General features: G+C 37.8%; 1 protein-coding gene across 1 annotated transcript in view; it reads right to left on the reverse strand.

Moving 5' to 3' along the window:
- Positions 1 to 20,577, reverse strand: part of HEATR1 (HEAT repeat containing 1) — a 49,366-nt gene extending 28,789 nt beyond the window's left edge. Inside the window, exons 1-20 of the mRNA XM_027046975.2 lie at positions 20,452 to 20,577; positions 19,984 to 20,157; positions 19,240 to 19,456; positions 17,319 to 17,460; positions 15,738 to 15,839; positions 15,159 to 15,299; positions 13,954 to 14,165; positions 13,665 to 13,798; positions 11,958 to 12,060; positions 10,933 to 11,043; positions 10,503 to 10,620; positions 9,343 to 9,450; positions 6,609 to 6,704; positions 6,086 to 6,174; positions 4,811 to 5,022; positions 4,039 to 4,160; positions 3,060 to 3,251; positions 1,364 to 1,547; positions 1,102 to 1,238; positions 188 to 380 (exon numbers count right to left, since the gene is read on the reverse strand). Of these exons, the coding sequence (XP_026902776.2) occupies positions 188 to 380; positions 1,102 to 1,238; positions 1,364 to 1,547; positions 3,060 to 3,251; positions 4,039 to 4,160; positions 4,811 to 5,022; positions 6,086 to 6,174; positions 6,609 to 6,704; positions 9,343 to 9,450; positions 10,503 to 10,620; positions 10,933 to 11,043; positions 11,958 to 12,060; positions 13,665 to 13,798; positions 13,954 to 14,165; positions 15,159 to 15,299; positions 15,738 to 15,839; positions 17,319 to 17,460; positions 19,240 to 19,456; positions 19,984 to 20,125 (2,755 nt within the window). The 5' untranslated portion in view covers positions 20,126 to 20,157; positions 20,452 to 20,577. The remainder of the gene's footprint in view (positions 1 to 187; positions 381 to 1,101; positions 1,239 to 1,363; positions 1,548 to 3,059; positions 3,252 to 4,038; positions 4,161 to 4,810; positions 5,023 to 6,085; positions 6,175 to 6,608; positions 6,705 to 9,342; positions 9,451 to 10,502; positions 10,621 to 10,932; positions 11,044 to 11,957; positions 12,061 to 13,664; positions 13,799 to 13,953; positions 14,166 to 15,158; positions 15,300 to 15,737; positions 15,840 to 17,318; positions 17,461 to 19,239; positions 19,457 to 19,983; positions 20,158 to 20,451) is intronic.
- Between the last annotated feature and the right edge of the window lie 2,684 nt (positions 20,578 to 23,261).

The following is a 23,261-nucleotide window of genomic DNA, read 5'->3' on the forward strand; positions in this document are numbered from 1 at the left end:
GGACCACAAGATCATGACCTGAGCTGAAGTCGGTTGCTCAACCAACAGAGCCACCCAGGCGCCGCTATGAGCATTCTACTTAAAAACAAATTAAAAAGAAATTCTCCAAAGTACAATCCACACAAACTACATATAGAGAAAGCATTAAAATTGGTCATGACGGAACGTAAGAGGCTACTCACAATACCTGGAGAAGAGACAGATGCCAGCTGATGTTTATTCTGTGCTTTCTGAGAAGAGAGCATCGCACACCCTATATAAAGAGCTTGGGTCCGCAGCACTGTTTTCACGCTGCAGTTAAGTGGATTTGAAAGGCTAGACCCATACGTCCATAAAACAGAAAAGAACTTGAAGAACTGAAAAACATCTTGTAGATGCACCTAAATTGAACAAATCAACAACAGGGAAGTTTAATTTTTACTCACATTCGGTTGGTTCCAAATCCTCTTTTCACTAGTGTGTAATTACAGAAAACAAATACTTCATTGCAATGTTCTGCTGCTTTGTCTCATGACTTAAAATTTTCTACACTTAACCAATGAGAAGGATGCAAATGAATTCAAAGGACTTGCTACAACTCTACGTTTGAACACACCGAACAACAACAAAATGAGAACACTAAGCAGAAAACCAAGACGAGTGATGCTGGAGAAGCCTCATTAAGAAAGTACTTCAAAGATGGAGTCAGCATCACCAACTGTGTCAAATGCTGTGGAGGGGCAAGAAGCCAAGAACAAAGGCCTCGACCACTGGAGGTCACTGAAATTTCTTACCTGCGTAGCACAATATGCTAAATCAGCCCTGTGAACAGCACATTCTCACTGCTAATGGCACTCATCAACCAAACAGCCTGGGCTGTTGTGATTATGAAACACATTAACGGGTCTAGCACACTAGCAGGCACGCAACAAAGTGCACCTGTGTCCTACCTACCGATTGGTGTCACGACAGCGCTACCTCACAGGGCCATGTTTATCAGCGCACACTCTTCACCATAATCAGCACACATTATTTTCATTTTCATTAAAACTGTCATAACTAAAATACCCTGCGATATCTTCTTAGAGGGAAGAGTATGCCTGAGAAAGAGGAGCTTCGTACCTTTATGAACAGTTTCATCAGGACCCTAAAATGAACGGCATCAGCACCGGTGAGTATCGTCTCAAAGAGCCCAATGAGCAAGCGCACATAGGCCCTGCTGTCTTCTCGCAGCTGTTCGGGGTCCCACCACACGCCCTCTACACGGACATGGAGACAAAGAGACGGTAAAGAAACTTACGTGGACACACTGGTGCGAACTTTTCACTCAAGACACTAGTTCCATTTCTAGAGTATCGCATTCGAAAGTCACACTCCGTCCTACCTCTAGGAAAGGATTTAGGGGCCTTTAGTGCATGAATAAAATTTTTCAGTGAAAATATGAGTAAAACTGAATCCTCCACAGCAATATTCTGGGCGGTGTTGAGCTGTTCTATGTAGTGTGTCCACAGTTCCACTGGTATCTCTCTGTCCATCATCAGCTCAAAATGCCACTCTGAGGGGATTTCCTGAAACGGTGAAAGAGACCAAGACAACACAAACAAGGGGTTCTGAACATGGGTTATACACAGGAGAACCACAATGGATGTGTATGTCTGGGTAATATGCAAAATTGTGTCTCTATGCGCATATTTATGTGAGAGAATTAAAAGCTTTAATCACATTTGTAAAGAGATTCAACCATCAATCACTATTTACAAAAAAAAAAAAGATCCAAGTTATCCACAGTTTCATGTTACCTATATTTTCTCAACACACACATCTAAAACAAACGTTAGTCACATATATTGTGTTTATCAAGTGACACATTTCTACACAGAAAGGAGCTGGATTTCTAAGAGACCCTTAATGGGACCTTTCTCATGTCCCACTTTTACAGGTAATCTGAAGAGGGTACATAGTAAAATCTCCAAACTTGCAGGTAATTCTGCAAATAAGCAGCAAAATGTGAGGTGTTTAGAAATTATACTGCAGATACTAAAAAGCAGGAGAAAATATGAAGGAAAATTACGAGACTCTGTACAGGAGAGCACACAGCAGTAACCTGGAAGGAAAGAGCCAGACTTCTAAGAGAACGTCTCTCTGGAGGGATTTCACTGACTCGATATGCTGCTACAGCCAGAAAGAGGCCCATGATTCCCAGAAAGGGTACTAAATATAAAGCATTTTATCTGCATATGTGTATGTGTATGTATACATATGTGTGTGTGTGTGTGTGTGTGTGTGTGTGTATATATATATATATATGTACACACCCCCCCCCCAAATTGTTCACACTTTTAACACCAAGGGCAAACACCCTTCAGGTTACCACAATCCACAAAAGATAAGAAAGAAAGAATTCAAGAAGGGCTTATCTGGGCTACTTTTTTAAAATACAAAAATTTATTACTCTTTTTAAATTTATATGATTTTAGGTAACAATGACCATGACCAGAACTTGTAAAATCCTGAGGGTATATGTAAATGTGAAAAAGATGCTGACTCATTCTGCAAATCCTAAAATGAAGAGCCCTCTGAATGATGGAGGACAAATAAAAACTAAATACTATTACAGGGGGCAGATATTAAAAGAAATAATCTTATTACCTCAAGATACGGTACTAGGTAAAAATACAAACAACTGAAACATGTTTCTTAGCTGATACTGTCAAAGACAAAGAGTAAGCTGGTGAGATCCAAATCTGATGTAACATTAAAATACAAAAGATCAATTCTTAGGAAACAATAGAATGAAGTAATATTTTATTCAAGCACTGACATACCTAGTGAATTCTTCATCATGAAGGATAGTTATGCATAACTCAGATAACTACCCAATAAAGATAATAAAGGGGACAGTCAACCATTAGGTATAAAACATCACGACCTTGATATTCTGTAATTCAATTAAGTTTTCTAATTCAGCATTCAACTGAATCCAAAGATTCAGCGTTTCAGCCCCCAATTTTCAGTTTTGCTGTGATTAACAAGCCAGACTGCCACTTTACTCAATGTTCCAGACACTTTGCACTACTTACCACTGCAGTAATGACACCTTCAAGCTTCTTTATTTTTTTCTGCAACAAACTGAAGACTCTTATTGCAAATGGAAAGTGAGTTTCCTTTAAAGATGAACAGCAAGAAACCAGCACAGCCGTGACCAGGTGAAAAGTCACTTTCTGCTTCAGACTAAAGCAGTCCTTCTCCCCAAGGCTTATTAAATCCTCCACCTTGAAAAATAAACATTCTCCATTACTGGTAGCTCTTAGTTCACATAAAACAATTTTCTCTACCCCAGACCTATCTGGGTATTACATTTAAGGTGAGATGACAAATACAAAGCCTTTAAAAAGTAGTAAGCACTGACTTCTAAGTAATTAAAAAAATTAAAAAATTCAGAATTATAATGAACATGAATAACTGCACTTGGCAACCAGATAAATGCTTTAAAATTATACACCTAATGCCTTGACAAAGCTTTATTTACTAAGGCAAAAAAAACAAAAATAAAAAAATAACTTTTTGATATTTTGCTATTTTAACAAAAAACAGGATTTCATATTTTATTTTTTTAATTTATTTTTTTAATTTTTGACAGAGAGAGAGAGAGAGAGAGAGAGAGAGACAGAGCATGAGCGAGGGAGGGGCAGAGAGAGAGGGAGGCACAGAATACGAAGCAGGATCCAGGCTCTGAGCTGTCAGCACAGAGCCTGACGCAGGGCTCAAACTCACAGACCGCGAGATCATGACCTGAGCCAAAGTCGGATGCTCAACCGACTGAGCCACCCAGGCGCCCCCAGGTTTTCATATTTTAAATAAAAGGAAACAGGGAGGCAAAAAGGTACATATTATTCTTATCAGTCCAATATAAAACCACAATGAAAAATTTATATAAAACTTAAAAGATATAAAACAATCTGCAGAATATACTTAGTCAAAAATGCAAACATTATTTAAAAAAAATCTAGTGAAGCGAACACTGAGAAATCCAGGGGTGTTCTTTGACAGCAAACCTACCATCTTTAACATTGAAGGAGGATCCCCTGAACTTATATTGTCAGCCAATAACGCAATCATCTTCTGATTTGCCACACCAATTAGCTTTCCTGACTCTGTGCTTTTAATCACATTTTCAAGAGCTGTTTAAAAAAAAAAAAAAAATGAACACAGGGCCCTTATATCATGAATACTCACCTAAAGAATTCTACAGAGTAAGAAATTTAGGCAAAAGTTTTATAACTTTCCTATGAAGGTTTGCTCTGTATTTTCCCTTTGTCCAATTCTGAATCTGTGTGTGGGTCAGCTTCCTTTCCACTGTCCAGCTGACCACGGACCGTGGGAACAGGGGCACCAACCCCACTTCCCAACACAGCTGAAAATATACATATAAGTTTTGATTCCTCAAAAACCCATTAATAGCCTACTGTTAACCTGAAGTCTTACTAATAACATCAACAACACAGATTTTGTATCTTATATGTATTACATACTGTAGTCTCATAATAAAGCTAGAAGGAAAAAAGTACTATTTAAGTAATTCTAAGGAAGAGAAAATGCAGAGTACTGTACAGTATTTATTGAAAAATACCCACATTTAAGTAAATCTGTGCAGTTCAAATCTGTTGTTGCTCAAGGATTGTAGGTTTTTGATCTTAGATTTTTGATCTTAAACAATCTTGCTGACACAGAACAGAGCAAATGTGATTTCAAATAAGTTACAGCCAACATTTGCTGTTGTTTTTTTTAAGTATTTAAAGTGTTTTTTCTACAAGGCAACTGAATTTCTTACCTTCCTTCCAGCCCCTTAATATAGGGTGCAGAGAGCAAATTCCTGATTTTGATAAATATATAGCGATTTTCATCTCTGCAGATTCCATGTCATCATTGATGATAATCATAAACGGCAGCAGATGTACCACCACCTGATTTGACAAGTGATCATTTTCTTTCAGTAGCTCTTCCTTAATTAATATGTCTGCTGCTACCTCAAGTACCTTGTACCTAAGACACAAACAGATTTGGCTGAGAAACCCATTAGGAAACTTAAATTCAGCCCCAAATCATTGCATTGTCCCTGCTCAGCTGACATTATCCTGGTCTCAACAAACACATTATTCAGACACAGCCAACACAATCACTCAAAATCCATGCCAAAAGATGAGTTATTTGGGAGAACAATTTTAAACTAACTCCGTCAAATCTTTTTTTTGAGAAATCATTAGGCTAACTATAATAACATAAAACACGTCACACTATATATAACTCCACTAGAAATCACAGACTCACTCGTAATTTTAAAAAAATCTGAACACATACTGTGTGCTAAGAACTAAATATGATGGATACAAAACAAAAACCTGCAAGACATGCTCTCTTCCTCTAAGGAACTTAGTCATTTTTCCATGAAAAAAGCTTAAATGCCAAAAATGAGCTCATCAAATAGTACAGAAGGTAACCATGTGCCTCTGAGCTTACTTTCATAAGTTCGTGTTTCATTATAAAGTAATACACTATCCTGGGAAAAAATAATCAAATAGAATTATATAAAGTAGAAAACTAAAACTTCCGGGAAGCCTGGGTGGCTAGTCAGTTAAGCATCCCACTTCAGCTCATGTCATGATCTCACAGTTTGTAGGTTTGAGCCCCACATTGGGCTCTGTGCTGACAGCTCAGAGCCTGACGCCTGCTTCTGATTCTGCGTCTCCCTCTCTCTCTGCTCCTTTCTCACTCGCACTCCGTCTCTCTCAAAAATAACATTAAAAAAATTAAAAAAAAATAAACTCAAATAAAAACTAAAACTCCCTACTACCCTACTTCTCAGATTTCAGTATTATGTCACACATTATAGACTCTCACCATTTTATGGAGAAAAAATTTCAGAGAATAGTATAATGAAGCCACACAAATCCTAATTCTTTACATAATGCAAGAATTACATTATGATTCATTCCACTACCATGACCATATAACTAAATTAGAAAATGCAAACATGTAAACACAAAAAATGAAACAGGTATAAGAATTTTGTCAATTCAAAACAGTATGAAGAGAAATGAATACATACCATCCCCTATTTTTTGAAAGTTCTGCTCTTCGAAAGAGATTTAGAAGGTTTGAAACAGTCACTTCTGAACTAAAGTGTTGTTTAAAAATCTAAAGGGGAAAAAATGGCCATAAGTAAATTTTGACCTGCTTCAAATGCATACGGTACTTGTTAAATACACTTAAAAAAATAATGAATTGTAAAGAATTCGTCTCCCAACAGTCCTTGAACTATTTCAAGGCTTTATGAGAGCTATTTCTCAAAAGTGGCATTCATGAGCCAATTTTCCACGATCCCAAGGTATTTACTATCGATAACAATTTATAAAACACTTTTCCCTTTTGAAGAACTTCTATGTAATATGAAGTTGTGCAGTCTGATTTCTCCCATAAGCTTTCCTTAACCAGGCTTAAGTCTATGCTCTCAAGAGAACAAATTTCCAATGAAGGAATAATTTCCAATATATTCCTGCCTAGAGCAGAGAATCACATGAGGAGAAAATATTTACAAATTGTGTATTTCAACAAACAACAAATTCACTCACCTCAAAAGCATTTATAGCCGACAAAACAACATCTAAACTATCATCACCTAATCGGGTTAAAACAGCTTCTTTTATGAAAGACTCATCGACATTCTCCTAAATAAGAAAAAAAATATATTTAGTTGCTGCTAAAACCTCCTAAGATTTTACCCTAGATAGGAAGCTTGGTTTTGTGAAAAGCACTCCAGATTATCAGTAAGAAATATAGGCTCTGGCCTAGATGCAAATTCAAACACTCTAAACATACCTGCACTGAACTAGATAATCTCTGAAAGGCCTTTTTATTTTTTTGTTATTTTTATTATTTTTTTTAATATGAAATTTATTGTCAAATTGGTTTCCATACAACACCCAGTGCTCATCCCAACAGGTGCCCTCCTCAATGCTAAAGGGCCTTTATAGATGAGTAATTATTTGGTACAAACTTTTTCCAGTTTCTACTGAAAATAGAATATATATAATTCAAATATAATTTTTGCATTAAGAAGTTCATCTTGTTAAATCAGAGCCTGGATATTGAGAGTGCAAAGACTCAAGAACCAGAATATCTAGGTTTAAATTCTGGCATTACCCACCTACCAGCTGTGCGACAGACTGGGTAATTTAACCTTTCCAGGCCTCACTATTCTCCTCCAGAGAACAGAGCTAGTAACAGTACCAACTCCAAAGAACTGCTACAAGATTAAACAATACACATCAGTGCTTAGAACGAGGCCTTTTACGTAGTAAACACTATTAAAGTCAGCTATTATTATCAAGATTTTTACAAGAGTAAGGACAAGCACTGCAAAGCCAGTCTGCCAAAAAGATTATTTTTTTCATTTACAAAAGAAAATAAAGCACGTAATCATTCACAGTAACAAAAAGGTAAGATCGCAAATCAACCTAAGTATATCCTTATCTATGGGTGGTGAAAAAAATATAAATAATGGTACAAAAAATAATAAGGCACTCTGTTGGGAGATAAAACTAAAATCCCTAGAATTCACAAACTGAAGTCCAACTTTCACATAGCAAATATCACCAAAATTTTCTAAATAGCTAGCAAGTAGTCAAATATCCCAATCTGAAGACAGTTAACCATGCTTAAATCTAAAAGGTGAATGTGTACAACGGCCTTTATTGAAACACTAACCAAATCCAGAAGTGGACAGGAAAGAAAGGGATTAAAAGAAGGACAAGAACACCTTCAGATATAATATTAGGAGCTTCTAGGAATCCTTTTTTTCATTCTAGACACTGGGATCTTCCTATCACAATGAAGACCAGTATGCTATGGTTTAATTATCCAGCAAATCACTAACACAAACCTATCAACACCTTGCGAGACGTAATTTATGCCAGATCAGAAATGAATCAAAGCTACAGATTATAAATTTGAGTATTACATCAACCATTTTTAAAGAAACATTCTTGGGGTGCCTGGGTGGCTCAGTTAGTTAAGCATCCAACTTCAGCTCAGGTCACATCTCACAGCTCATGAGTTCATGCCCTGTATCGGGCTCTGTGCTGACAGCTCAGAGCCTGGAGCCTGCTTCGGATTCTGTGTCTCCCTCTCTCTGTCTCTCCCCCGTTCATGCTCTGTCTCTCTGTCTCTCTCTCTCTCAAAAAATAAGTAAATAAGATAAATGTTGAAAAAAAAAATCCTCCCAGATCCTAATGTTGCTATTATTATTTACATACCATTTTAAAACGAAGTAACACAAAAATATAAAGTAAACCAAAGATAATATAAATATAAAACAAAAAATTTTAAGTCCACTATCACAAAGCCCTGCAAAACCAAAAAACTCAAATTGAAATGAATTTACTATGGTAATTATGATTGCACTCTGAAATTAAATTCTATTTGTGATATGAATCTGGCTCTAGCTATCATGACACAAGTTCAAGTTCAGCATGTTCATACTATGGTGTGCCATGAGGACACTCAACTCTAGGACCACTTTTCTCTTCCGAAATGTTCCAAATATGCAATAGTACTACATGAGAAGATTTAGATTATCACACAGATGAACACTCTTCCTTTATAGTAACTACACTAAATGTCTACACCAGTTAACCCTTCAAACTCATGACTTGACAACAATGTAAAAAAAAATTAGCCCATTTGAAAGCCAGAGAAAAATTTTAAAAACATAGTATTAGTGATAAGCTCGAACAGCAAAAATTGTGACAGAATTGTTTGAATGGCTGAAGCTCAGAAAATACTGCTCCATTTCAATTACTGCAAAGTCTTGGTAAAATACCATTTTGGTATAAAGACATTATTCACAAATTAAGTTAGCCTTCGTACTTACTATTCACAGCCACCAAAATCTGAAACAAATATAACCGGAGGTACTGAAATCACAGAACAGTGTTCCAAAAGCTGTAATTCCAATGTCCCCAAATACACTCATGTTGAACTTAAGAGTACCAAGGTCAAATTTCAAAACTACAACATTCTCAGATAATTGGTGAACCTCTGTAAATGATCTAGAAATCATAGCCTGAAAAACACTGAAGTAATAATCTGCAATGTGGAAACACGAATATAGAGGTTATTAGAGCATGGCTGCTCTAATAAATGGTGGCTACTGGCATGTATGGTCCAATGTACTCTGTGATATTTGCCTTGTGTCTGTAATTACATAATACCAATTGTAGTTGGCAAGTTCCAATTTCCTCTTCTAGAATTACACTGTGCATTTTAAGGATAAAAATAACATAAATGAAGCTATCTGAAACAAACCTCTGATGTCTTCATGATATTTTTCAGATGATTAATAGCCAGAAGTCTCACAGGAGCAAGTGGATGGTTCAGACTGAGCATCAAAGACGTATCAGAATCTGCTAAAAACTACAGAATTCATCACAATCACCAAATGATTTCACCATTAAATCTGAGCATCTGATCAAGAATAAAAACCAGAGAAAACTGCCCTAAAATGCCCAACACATTTGATAACAACCATCTAAATCCAGAAACCAAGAAGTAAAATCTTTGTCTCTAGAACGTAAGGAGTTACAATAGATGAAAAAAATGAGCATTGTAAATGTTGTGATTTTGAGAGTACACTTGTGTCTATGTGTAGGTTTATTTAGTGAAGCAATTCTGTGAAGTAACTTTGTATTCATTATATGGATCTAACTTCAGACTGAGAAACACCTGAAATAAATCAGTGTATTAGCACCTAAATGAAAATATGAATTAAAAAAATTGGTCACTGAACACAGAAAGCAATTCACCTAAACAATAAAACAATGACAGTCAAATTAATGACAACTTACCTCACTTATGTAAAAAGACTAAAAAGGAAATCTATTATCCTAATATTGGAAATGAAACTAATTAAAGATGAAGATCTAATTACAAAAGAGAAAAACCTAAACAATCACATTTCTCCTCATAACATTTATTTTCAAGGCTAACTGTAAAAACTGCTCAAATGTCTAACTTCTAGTAGAAATAGATCGATCTAGGGTGAACTGACAGGAAATTTCTGAAGTTCTAACATGATCATGAAATTAAAATCTGCCTCCCTTATGCTCACCAGTGACTTGAACAGCCTCATGCGGCTAGTGCACACATATCAAAAAAATAAGGACACACTGGAAACCTGAGTGAAGCCCCCTTTTGATGACTGCTAATAACATTTCCAAAACATACTTTTCCTGAAAGAAGTATCACATGCAGTTATTTACGTTGCCATGCCTTTTTCCAACAATTCAATGCATAACTGAGTTGAGGCCTCACAGCTTCCCTTCAGGGAACTAGAGAAACTACTAAATCTCACCTGTCCACGAAAGTTGCAAAGAAAGGAGTGAACTAGCCAATTTATCTCCAGAATTCCTTAAATAACCACACAAATATACCCATAATTGTAGTAATTCCTCCGAAGAAAAACTTACCTGATACTTTCCTCCACTTGTAGAAAGAGAGATAAACTGATGAAAAAGCTCCTGTTTTTTTAGATCTGTAATTTCTTTTAGGCGTTCCTCTAATACAGTATCTAATGTCCGGGGATATCTGGGAAGAAAATAAAGAGCTAATTATTCTTAACGAAGTCACTGACCACACACATGATACGTGTATAAAAAAGATACAAATAAAACCTTAAAAGTATTCCAACAGTAACATCTCTCTATACAAAAATGGCCCCTATTTCCTATATGAAAGTATAGGTCAAATACATTTAATCCCATACCGGTCTTCCTAAAGGTGGGGGAGGGAAAACCAGCCTCTTTACAATTCATTCCCTATGTTATGATGTGACCTGTGAATCTTCTCTTAATAAAACAAGACACACACATTCAACAAGGGCAGAAACACACAACTTACTTGCTTTCCAAAAGTCTGATAAGTGGAAGAAACTGTTCGTTAAGCAAAGATACTTTATCAGGACCGATTTCTTCCTGTGAACTATATGAAATATACTCTTCAAAAAGAAGGCTGCAAAACAAAACAAGTATCAGCAGACATGAGAGCTACTATTTATTGAGCACCCGTTATATTTTAGATGCTTCAGAAATACTTCTGCCATATGTCTACAAGGTACCAGTCATTCTTATTTTACATATGCAAAACCAGGGCTGAGAACTCTTGTAATGTGCCTGCGATCAGAGGACAGCCATCGCAGCCAGTGCTCAGCGAGCCCTTCTGTGCCATCGATAGTAGAGCAGGTTCTCAAAGCCTGCTGGACTCCGGGGCCCACACTCTCAACAGTACTTCCCACGTCTACTCTCATTTAATCCATAAGCCAATTCCATGAGCGAGGGACACGAATGACACACAGCAGCAGACAGGCCAATGTTACACAACAGCAAAACCAGATCCAGGCAGTCTGACGTTCAGAACTTACTACTCTACTCTCCTGGAAATGAGAGAGGAAGGATTCAAGCCCATGTCTGACTGTAATACCTACATTCTTTTCACTGTATCAAGTTGCCCTTTAAGTGAAAAAAGAAAATGGGAGACTGAACTATCTTTACAGAAAAGAAAGAATTTTCACTTCACACCCTCAATATTAAGTTTCTAATTGATATTTACTAAATACTAACTGCGATGCATTGTTTCAGGCATTTTGACGCAGTTATTAATAGGAATCTCAGATCAACCACTAGTTCCATGTAGCTGTAACCCAAATTTAGCTTAACTATTAACTTTCCATAATCCCATTTAAGCATTAAAAACAAATTACTTTTTCCTTCTACTGCCATCATTATTGCACTAAGTAATTAATGAAATGATATGGACAAATCAAGAAATGCATCATAAAGAGAAACTGGAAGACTGCTACCCAACTCTAAAAAGTATACTAAGCCCCAAAGATACAAATCAAAAGCATGTCAGAAATAACAGCTTACCTAGCCAGCAAATGATCTAAGTTGTTCTTCAGTGATATATTTGTAAGTATAGCTTCTAAATGTCTCCTGTAGATTTGACCATCTGTCCCTTCAGTTTCTTCACCTTAGCATACAACATAAATTAAAATTGATGGGGAAAAATTCTTTTGCACCTATATTATTAAATTTACTTACAGCAGAAAAGTCTTCTACAGGAATCATTTTAAACCATATATATTGGTATCCAGCTTTCTACCTGTTTATAAAAGTGTATCTCACCTATTCAGCTATGTATATTTTTTACATTTTTGTATACATTACCCTCACTTATGCTTTACCTGAAATTCTCTACATTTTTAAAAACAAGTTTTCCATGCCTTATTTATAAAACAGAGGTCCAAAACATAGTTGTGCCAGGTCATATTACAAGTGGTTGAAGTTAGGACCCAAGCCTAGAGCCCAGGAAACTAGCTCTGAAAGCAGGCTCAGCTTGCATCTTGATGCGCCTTACTGAACTGAGCCATCATCTTCTATTCCACATTTCCTGCACATATATTACCAATCAGCTGGTAGCCCTGCCTTCAAAGATTGGGACCACATCACCACCAGAATAGGAAAAATATACTTTTATACATGCTACTCATATCTCTGACACATATCTAAGCCAAGATCCAGTTATGCAAAGCTCATTTTCCAATAAATGGACACACTTTAGAGATGTCTCCCCTAGTATGTTTTTCTTAGTCTAAGTGGCAACAGGACCAAACATTTCTTCTTGTACTTCTCTATTTATTGAAAGATAAAAAGCATATAATGGAAATAATCATTCTTAATAACCGTTTTTACGGCTTCTTAAAAATGTGGTTTTTTTTAACATTTATTCATTTTTGAGAGATCGAGACAGAGCGTGAGTGGGGGAGGGGCAGAGAGAGTGAAAGGGAGACACAGAATCCTAAGCAGGCCCCAGGCTCCAAGCTGCCAGCACAGAACCCAACATGGGGCTTGAACTCATGGACCGTGAGATCATACCTGAGCCTAAGTCAGACTGAGCTACCCAGGCACCCCAAAATTTGGGTTTTTTATGTATGCGATTTTCTTGGTCTGCCATGTTCAGTGACTCAAAGGACTTTTATGTTGACTCCAAGGAGAAAAACTTTTTTGGCAACTGAGTATTTGTCATACATGAGTCACTGAAATTCATTAAATATCTAAATGAGAAGGGAAAGTTTTACTTGGTAACATATGTTAATCATTTTAAAATAATTCCATAGCCTTTTTAACGAAGAGATTGTTTAAAAACACACATTAGAGGTTCCTGGGTGGCTCAGCCGATTAAGCATCTGACTCTTGGTATAGGCTTAGGTCATAGCTCACGGTTTATGGGATGGAGCTCTGTGTCAGGCTCTGCGCTGACAGTGTGGAGCCTGCTTGGGATTCTCTCTCTCCCTCTCTGTCCCTCCCCTACTTGTGCACAAACTCTCTCTCTCAAAATAAATAAACATTAAAATAGAACACACATTAAAAAGACACACCAGAATTCTGAGCATATCAATTAACAAATATCTCCTTCAACCAATGTAGTCCCACCTCAAATGTTTTTCACATTAAAAAAAAAAATTACACAAAAACAATTAGCAGAAACTTGAAGTATCTTACAGATATTAACAATTTTAAGAGAATCAAATCTTAGACGTTACGCTTCTGGACACATAATATACAACCACGAACCTGTAATATGATTAACGATGGAGACGACCAGATGGGGAAGCATGTAACGCAGAAGAGGACTGACATCATAGACTTCAGAAATCCCATGAAGTATTGTAATAAGATCAGGAACGTTACACAAATGAGGAAATGGCCTTTGAAGAAACAAGTACATAAAATGCTAACTTCAAAAGTCAGATAATATATAGCAATTTAAAAAAAAAGTATACAATTTATCTTTGAAAATAATTATTCAAAATATTTTCATTCTCCTGTATTTATCATCATTTCCCAATTCAATCGTACGTACTTTTTCCCAAGGCTCTCTGGCTTCTGTCTCTGCATGAGCACTATTAAGCAACCTAATCCATCCCTGATCAAAGAAGGAATTTTGGTCAACGTTTTGATGATCTGTGAAGCCAACGAATTGACGAAGGTGTCTTCCATTGTCACTTTCACAGAAATCTGACATATTATCATGTACGTTGCAGCTCTGTAATCTGGTAAAGATGATTTCAACCCCTAAATATTTTTTAAGATACAAGGAAAAATGATAAGCTATATCTTTTAACTTTACTTAAAATGTTACTTTACCTTGACAAATTAAAAATGCCATAAATGAGAGATTAATACTACCTAACGTACGTTGAAGAGTCAACAACTCTTCAGAATTTAGCCTCTTTCCTGAGCACACAGAGATGAGGTTAAGTCTCTTGGATGACAGGAGGGATCTCAGCAGGTCTCCCAACTTGAAAATCCACTACATATGCTAACAAGGGCCAACAGGCTCTTCTTTTATGGGCAAACACCCACCAGTGTAAAGGAGACTTCAGAGACAAAGACAATAGGGGCGCCTGGGAGGCTCAGTCAGTTAAGCGTCCGACTGACTCAGGTCATGATCTCACGGTCTGTGAGTTCGAGCCCCGCATCGGGCTCTGTGCTGACAGCTCAGAGCCTGGAGCCTGCTTCGGATTCTGTGTCTCCTCCTCTCTTTCTGCCCCTCCCCCACTCATGCTCTGTTTCTCTAAAATAAACATTAAAAAAAAAAAAAACAAAGACAGTAATTTTGGGACACCAGCAGGAAGTGAAAGCAGTACCTAAGCAGTACCTCCACAGGGAATCTGGGAGGGTGGTAGGTAGGCAACAAAGCACCTGGGAAGAAGAAACACTGAGAAGTGGAAGTCACTGTAAAAAGAGTAAGAGCATATGCCCTGATGGAGACTTTCTAATCCATTCTGCTTCCAGTGAGTCAAGATGACTGCTAAGAAAACAAATCTGAAAGGTAATGTCAGGGCCAAATAGCCAACATTTATTCTTAATGAGCCCTAAATAAGATCCCACTTTTGCAAGTTTTTAAGACAAAAAAGTCAGATTTTTTACCTAAAAATTAAATCTTGCCAACCATCTGAACTATGCTGTCAACTTAAAAATAGTTATGTCTAAGTGAAATTTTCATAAAGCCAGGAAACTCCTTCAAGTACAAAATAATCTACTTTACACACGAGCAGGACCAACCTTTTGGATATATGGAAATAGCTTGGCGACTATATTATCCAATACACCCTCAGCAGTCACTAGAGCAGACACGATGGTAGAAGCATAGAAAGTTAAGAGCACTCTCAACTGAGCTGAACTCCCAGGATACTCAACAAAAACCTACAACAAAAAAACACAGAGCACAGGTAAAAAAAAAAAAAAAAAAAAAAAAAAAAAGCAAGGCCAATTAGATAAACATATAAGAATGTTTACAGCTCCCCTCCACTACTTCAGACATTTTTACGTTTACCGTATACAACATTAAATACACAAATGCAATGGTTCAATTAAATATGACAAGAATGAACAATCCTGACTTCTGATCCCCTCTTAAACAGTCACTGTAAACAGAATTTGACAAGAAACAGAGTAATTTATTTTTGTAGGAAAACACCTTTTGTGACGAAAGACTGATTTAAGCTGCTCATGTTCCAGAACAGTAGCTCGCTTAACAAAAGGAACTTCTTCTAAGTACAGTTATCGGGGAATGCCTTTCTTCACTCAAAGCAAGCAATCTTTTAATGGAATCAGAGAGTCAGGGAACCAGATACTACTCACCTTCACAGATTTTGTCACCAGACTACAAATGAAATCCATGAATCCAAGATCTTTGTAGCAGTGGGTAATCAAAGTTCCCCTAGCTAAGGGCACTCCATGTTGCTGTTATAGACAGAAAGAACCAATCATCATTAGGGATATTGATCAACTGATCATTTTTTAAAGTACCTACCACAGTACAACTTTGTACTGGTGCAGTTAATACAAAATACAGTCTCTCCATATAGCTGGTGGTAGAGAGGAAATGAACATATAAAATTGTACAAATTTTAGAAATCCAAAAGGGGTTAGCAATGGGGGTAGAGGTACTCAGTGAATACTGCCTACTTACCATGTGTTGCATTTTCATATGTATTTATCTAAATCTGGATTCTCTAGATTCTTAGGAACTCTACTAGTTAGATTGGGTTTTTGAGCCAATGTGCTGTGGTTGTCTTTGCTTTACAAGAACACTAGTAATAGAAATAGACTAGGAACCCAGAAACCTTATACTGCTATTCCCACCGCTTACACCACACATGGCATGTACGGGGTGCTCAACAAACACTGAATAACTAAAAGAAAGGAGAATCTGAAGTGAACTTTAATAGGTGAGTGGAGTTGCATACCTGAAACAAATGTGTCTAGAGAGCATCAGCGTCTGTGTGTAGAGTAGGGGAAAAAAAATGACCTTGATGTTATATTAGCAGAGGGAGTAGTTTGGTAAGCTTTATTATGGGTTGTCTTTCTCTTCTTGAACACTCATTGGTTCAAGTGCTTTACATCCAAACTCTTAAACTGTATTTCCAATTAAAAATTCCCATTCCTTTCTTTTTACTAATTCTGACCACTGACCTCACTATCATCACACATCAAATTAACTCTTTTCAAGGTCCCACAGTCTGTTAGTCTACTTTTGCCCCATCTGTGCTCCTCCTAGCCTGAATTGCCATACTTAATATTCAGTAAAATTCTTGTCAACATAAATGTACTTTCTTCTACTGTATGTTGCAAACAAAGTGAAAACGGCCAAATCAGTCATTTTATCACAAAACCATGCTAACTGATCCTTACCAGACCCTTCCTGTAAGGCAACCATCCTTTTAATCATCTATAGACTAAATGATAGCATCTTTTTTTTAATCAATTTTAATAATTTCCTTAAGTCCATCATCCTTATCCTTTTAATTTTTTGAAGTATTTTTTTCTTCACCTTCAATTTTTTTTTTAAAAAAAATTCAGTTCCAAGATCTAAAATGTCAGACAGTAGTGTAGTGGAAAGATAATAAACTTTAAAATCAGATCTAAATTCAAATCCTAACTGTCACTTTATAGTTATTTGAACTCGGGCAAGTAATTCTCTTAGCCTGTGCTCATCTGTAAAAATAATTTTGTGACAAACCAAGATAATATAATGAGAATTGCCTAGCCTAATGTCAGGTGCCAAGTAAATGCCAATTTCAACTAGAAGTTAGGAAATAAAAGTGATGGAGGTAATACTTGGACTACCTGTAGGAGCACTAAGGACTTCATTTTTTCCAAATTGTATCCCTTAATCAAGATCTGTAATGATTATAGACACATGTCATTCAACAATCGTACCTTAACTGGTGACAACCAAAACCATTTGTGCTTTGGATTATTAATTTTCAGAAGCTGTATAACCCGTACAAATATTCTGGTCTCGTGGTATGGTAGAACACAAGCAATGAGGCTATCTTGATTATAAAGATGGATATGGAACCTGGGAGGGAGAAAAGCAAGCAATCTGAAATGACACAAAACCTGCAAGCACGTATTTCCTTCCATGTCCAGATTCTCTATCAACGAGCTAGAACCACTCAGAATTAAGTATCAGTAAAAACAAGTACATGACGATATGCAAGATAAAGAGCACCAAGTGATAAGCCTCTACTTTGCATTAAAGTACTTCTCAACAGAGTTCCGTCAACTCTTATGCTGTAATAGTTTTTACTATTCAATATAAAAATTTACATCCCATTCACTTTCCCTCAACTTAAAAAAAAAAAAAAAACACTATTAAATTAACATAACTGTGGGACCACTGTGGTCAAATCAACAGAAAACCAACTGGTCAACTAGGCAGCAATGCTCGGCTCCACTCCATGCTCTAAAGTTCAGCTTCCTCAGCTTATCAGAATTCTAAAACCAGAAGACTAAAATCACATTACTTTCTCTGAATTAGAATAAATTGTCAGATTACAACTATATATAATTTGTTCCTAAACTTCACACAACTCTGTATTGGTCCCTCTACCATAGTAAGACAGGCTCATTAGCCACATCAGATACATTAAAGCCTTTCTAGCCTTGAAGACCTAGCTCAAATGCTTCCGTGTTCAGGATGCTTTCCCTGATTCTCCCAGCGAAGTGATTCCTCTTATTTCTATTACACGTTAAACTTATTTGCCAAGATGCTACTTTCTTCGTGAAGCTTTCCTCAACTACTTCAGGCAGCACAACAGCCCCAAACTCTGCAAACACCTTTACTTCAAAACAATAACCAAGGGCAGCCTATTTAACCTTGTGTTGAATCTAATGTTTACTTAATAAATAAGTTACATGAATAAATTAAAAAAAGTACTCCTTATGCTAATGATCCCACCAATGCTGGGGGGAAGGAATTAAATGCTAGAAGAAAAAGGGAAATATTACAGAATTGCTGTTTTCTGTCTGATGACTCTAGTGTTCTGATCATCAGAAGACCCAAGTTAAACTTAACGTTTTCTTAATGACTCACTTGTGTCCAGAAGGGAAATCACTTTATCCCCATGTCTCCAATTAATGAAATAAAGCTCTTTCTACTTTTAAAACATACAACACATGGCAGAATAAACAAAAGTGTGTAAGCTGTGATGTGATACCAATTCAGTGAGGAAATAAACTTGAATATCCTTACTAAGACAATTTCCAAAGAGTCAAACCCTGGAAACAGTCTTGTATCTCAGATCACTAGTTGTGTGACTAGGTAAGTTAACCCCTCTATGCCTCAATTTTGTAAAGTGTACAATGGGGATAACACACGTACCTTCCTGTAGGAATGCTGTGAGCATTGAGACGGTGCGTGCAAAGTGCTTACCACAGAACCTGGTATGTAAATGCTCAATATACATTAGCTATTGTTGTTTTTCTTAAGTTACGGTATTTTAGAGGATACTGTTTGCTTCTTCCCAAAGCACTGGTTTTGTTATTTTGGCAAGAAAGAAGTTTAATAATATCCTTTGGTCCAAATATGCGGTAACAGTTCGTAGTGGCAAAGTGATGTGAGCTCCTTGGAACTAATATAGTTGATCTATTAACTCAAGATCTCCAGTAGTTGTATTTCTGTCGACAAAAAGGAGTTTAACAGAATGGCAAGCTTATCTCATCTTACAGACATCGTGTTAACCTCTTCATAGACCTAATTTCTCAGCTTTAAATTGGCTTGTGTTCTCATTACCTAATTTTTAAAAAAAGATCACAGTTGTTAGCCCATAGTTATTTCTGTAAATTAATTTGTTACCTGTGAATCAACCACTCCAGACACTTCTGTGCTGGCTTCAGCAGGAAGTAAGGGGACAAGTGAATAAGGAATAATGAAATGTTTTCATCCAGCTCTTTGTTCACTGCTTTGGTCTGAACGCTGCGCTCCAATGTTTTTGCCAGCTGGCTGAACAACGGTGCTTCAAACTGCTCAAAGGAAGGATCGATCCCAAGCAGCTCTTCCAGGCCAGTGCATCCTAGGAAAAGGACAGTGTATTTTTAACAATTCTTTGCAAGCAAACTCAGTTTTACTTATCCCTAAAAATCTTGTATAACCTGTAATACAGTCCCGAACATAGATTTCTAGTTTTCAACATAAAAAACAAATCATCTCCCCAACCAGAACAGAAAGTTCTGCCTGGCAGGTACCATTCTTAAAAAAAAAAAAAAAAAAAAAAAAAATCCCTTGCAAGAATCAGGCCAGTTCCCATAGGAATTGGGAAGACTCCTCCTCGACCCCAGCCACGCCTCCAGCCTCTTTTTGACTGTCCACTCCACACATTAGTTAACCTCCCAACCTTTGTCTCTTCATCTGTGAAATTCAGATACTGCCACGTTTCAAGCATCAAGCACATAGTTATTTGTTATCCTCTTTCTCTGAACAACGTAAGTCAACAAATTGGAAACTCTTAACGGAAGAGGGAGGGTCAGAAGAGAAAACAATACAGCTACAACCCCAAAACAGGTGCTTCGAAGACCTTTTCTTAATTAACGGGTAGCTCACCAATGGCAAAAGCGGTGTCCCTGTCGATGGTGGCCGCTTCCTTGGGGTCAAACAACAAAGAAGCAACTTCATCTCTCGATAACAGACTGCGGTCACTCTGAGGGAGGGCGAGGCGTTGGAGCTGCTGGGCTAAGGACGTCATCTCCCACGCAGGCGGATTTCTAAAAACACAGGCTAAAAAACAAAGACACTGTGAGAAGTCTCTAGAAAACCACAGGTGGCTGAACCACGAGCCTCTAATGTCTCGCATACAAGTAACTTTCTTTGCACTCAGCGCCGTCACGGACACACAGCCGGCTGCCCCGGGACTCACGGACCCCGGGTACAGACGCCACAGCAACAGCGTTAACGCAGGTTCCTGGGGCCGCGCCGTGGCTTTCTTCAGCCCCGACCACGCGAGACTCGAAAACCCGCGGACACCTCACCCTCCCTTGGTACACCGTCTACTCCCCTGCAGCTCGTGCTCACCGAGAGCTCGAATTCGGGACGCAAGTCCGGAGTGACCAGCCTTCACGGCAGTTCCCACATGCTACCAAAGCGGCCGGCTCTCGCCCGGAAATTCAAAGCATGCTTCACAGGGGCTTCCGGTTTCAGGCACTACGGCAAGAGAAGAGGTACAAGCTTGCCAGAAGTACGATACGATGGCTCCGCCTCCCTGCGTCGAAGCCCCGCCCCTTCGCCGTGCCAGATTTCAGGCTCTGGATCTGGGTTGGGTCCGGCTCCTGTGCTGGGGCTGGCGGTCCGCGCCGGGCTTTGTGCCTGAGGGTTTCAGTCTCAGGGCTAGCCTTTTGTGAGCGTTAGGGATCTGTAGATGGAACCATTCATTCAACATACGTTTATCCAGCTTTCACTGTGTACCAGCAGATTAGCCAGCGGTTAAAAATGTGAGCTATGAAGTCACGTTGAGTGGGCTCAAATCCCGGCGCTAGCGCCCCTGAGCTCCACCGAATTATTTCATCTGAGTTTGTTACCTTCTCTATGAAGTGGGGAAAGGCTGAGAATTTCATGAGGTGAGCTGCTGATCGAACGATGCGAGCCGCTCTGTGAATGGTGGTTGCCACCGCCTTGGATCTTGGGGACCATCCTGTCACCGACCACTTTGCATTCCTGGAAAACGCATACTTAATTTTTTAAATTTTATTTTAAAGTTAACCCTGTTGAGATACAGGGTTCTCAGTTCAACAGTTCTATGAGTTTTAACAAATGCAGATGTAACTCTCTCCCCATTCAGGACATAGGAAGTTTCCATTGCCTCCAAATTTTCCTCTTGCCCCTTTGCTGTGATGCCCACTCCTACGCCTGGCCGCAGGCAACCACTGGTCTTGGCATCATTATAGGTTAATGTTGCTGAATAATATTCTTAATATATAGGTTAATGGTGCTGAATAACATGGCTATACCACCATCTATTTCCGAAGCAGGTGGTAGGTACTACAAAAGGGAGCGGAGTGGTCTCTCCAAGAAGCTATCCAGGTCGCTGGAGTAATTGGATATCCTACATCTCTTTCTGGATGCATTCATTACTCTCAAGAGGTGGAACTTTCTTCCGTACCAGGATGTCACTCTTTCAGTCACCCTTTTCCCTGAAGATTGTTGGAAACACAGTTACAAATTTGGGGGCTCCCTGCTTATATACTTAACAAGTATTCTCTGCCTTTTATTAACACAGTCTTTTTTTTTTAATGTTTTTTTTGTTTTTGTTTTTGTTTTTTTGTTTTGTTTTGAGAAAGAAGCGCGCAAGCTAGGAAAGGAGAGAGAGAAAGAGAGACTGAGACAGAGGATCCCAAACTGGCTTTGCTGACAGCAGCAAGCCAGATGCAGGGCTCAAACTCGCTAGCTAACCTGTGAGGTCATGATCTCAGCCAAAGTCCGACTCTTAACCAGCTGAGCCACCCAGGTGTCCCATTAGCACAGTCTTTTGCTGTTTTGCTTTAACAGCATTCAAAACAACCTCCAAAATATCTGTAGGTAGTTAATAATCTTTTACAATAATAACTATGTGGTGTTAATTGCCTTAGGAAAATAACATGATCTTTTTAACTTCTGGTGATATCTATTTCACCCAACCAAGCAGACCTCTCAAAGGAATTTTTTTGTTCTAATGTGTCAAGAGAATTTTGCTTAACAAGAGCAATCAACTTAGGGAGAAGTTAAAGTAGTAAAAAAATGAAAACCAGTACCAGTTTATCCACAAAGCATATTTGCTTTTCCACTTTAAAAAAAATTCTGAGTATTTTTTTAAAGCTTTATCAAAATGAAAATGTTAAGAAGAAAAAGTGCTACAGGTATTTGGTTCAACTCTTCATCTACCAAGAAAGAATTCACAGAGAATTTAAGCAACTTGGCATTTATTTGGGCAATGAGAATTGCAATTCGGAAGACAGAGTCAGATAGAAACCTGAATTGCACTCTGAAGAAGACAAAGAGGGGGCAGAGATATAAAGGTGAAAGGTCACGAGTACAGTTTTCATTTAGGTCCTCTATGCAAAATAGGGATTAAAAGTAGGTTAACTGGGATTGGTTGGATTAATAGATAAATGAGGGATTGAAACTTGTCAAACTGAATTGCCTCCTTAATTGGAAAGATCCAGGTGTCATGGTGATGAGGGAGTGAAGTCCAGGCTGAAGGCTTGTAGCTGGCAAAAAGTTCATGGTTCCTCCTGTGAGGACGTGCCTAAAGCCTTCCTCCTTTCTGGCCTCTCGACCCTGCCTAAAAGAGCTACACTCAGCTCGGCTGGCTTGCTCCATGTTGAAATGTTTTATGCCTTTTTATGTCAGTTCCAACGGTATACGGTGCCATGTTGAATTTTACTTTGGACGTAAACTAGGAAAGTAAGAAAACAAGTCAAAGTTTCATATATATATATATATATATATATATATATATATATATGAAATATATATATGTATGGTATATATACACAACATGTATATATACATATATATTTTTTTAAAGCATTTACTTTAAAATATACTGTGACTTTGAATTAGATATTTTTCTCCATTTTAGAAGAATTCTCTGGATATATTCCTGATTGTTTTCTGATGATCTCTTCCTTGGATTTTGTGACTATATGCCCATCTCCCAGTTTGATTACTCATTTGAGGAACAGAGCAAACCTACTTTTGCAGTTGTTATTTGAATTTAAAATATCAGTTGTACGGCGTGTGTTGTTCTCCATTGCTTCTACTAAAAATTCTTTTCATGGCTTTTGCTCTTTTACGTTCATTAAATCCATAATTTTAGCTATGACTGATACGTATTTCTTGATGCAAGG

Source organism: Acinonyx jubatus, chromosome D2 (assembly GCF_027475565.1).
Source record: "Acinonyx jubatus isolate Ajub_Pintada_27869175 chromosome D2, VMU_Ajub_asm_v1.0, whole genome shotgun sequence".
Classification (NCBI taxonomy): domain Eukaryota; kingdom Metazoa; phylum Chordata; class Mammalia; order Carnivora; family Felidae; genus Acinonyx; species Acinonyx jubatus.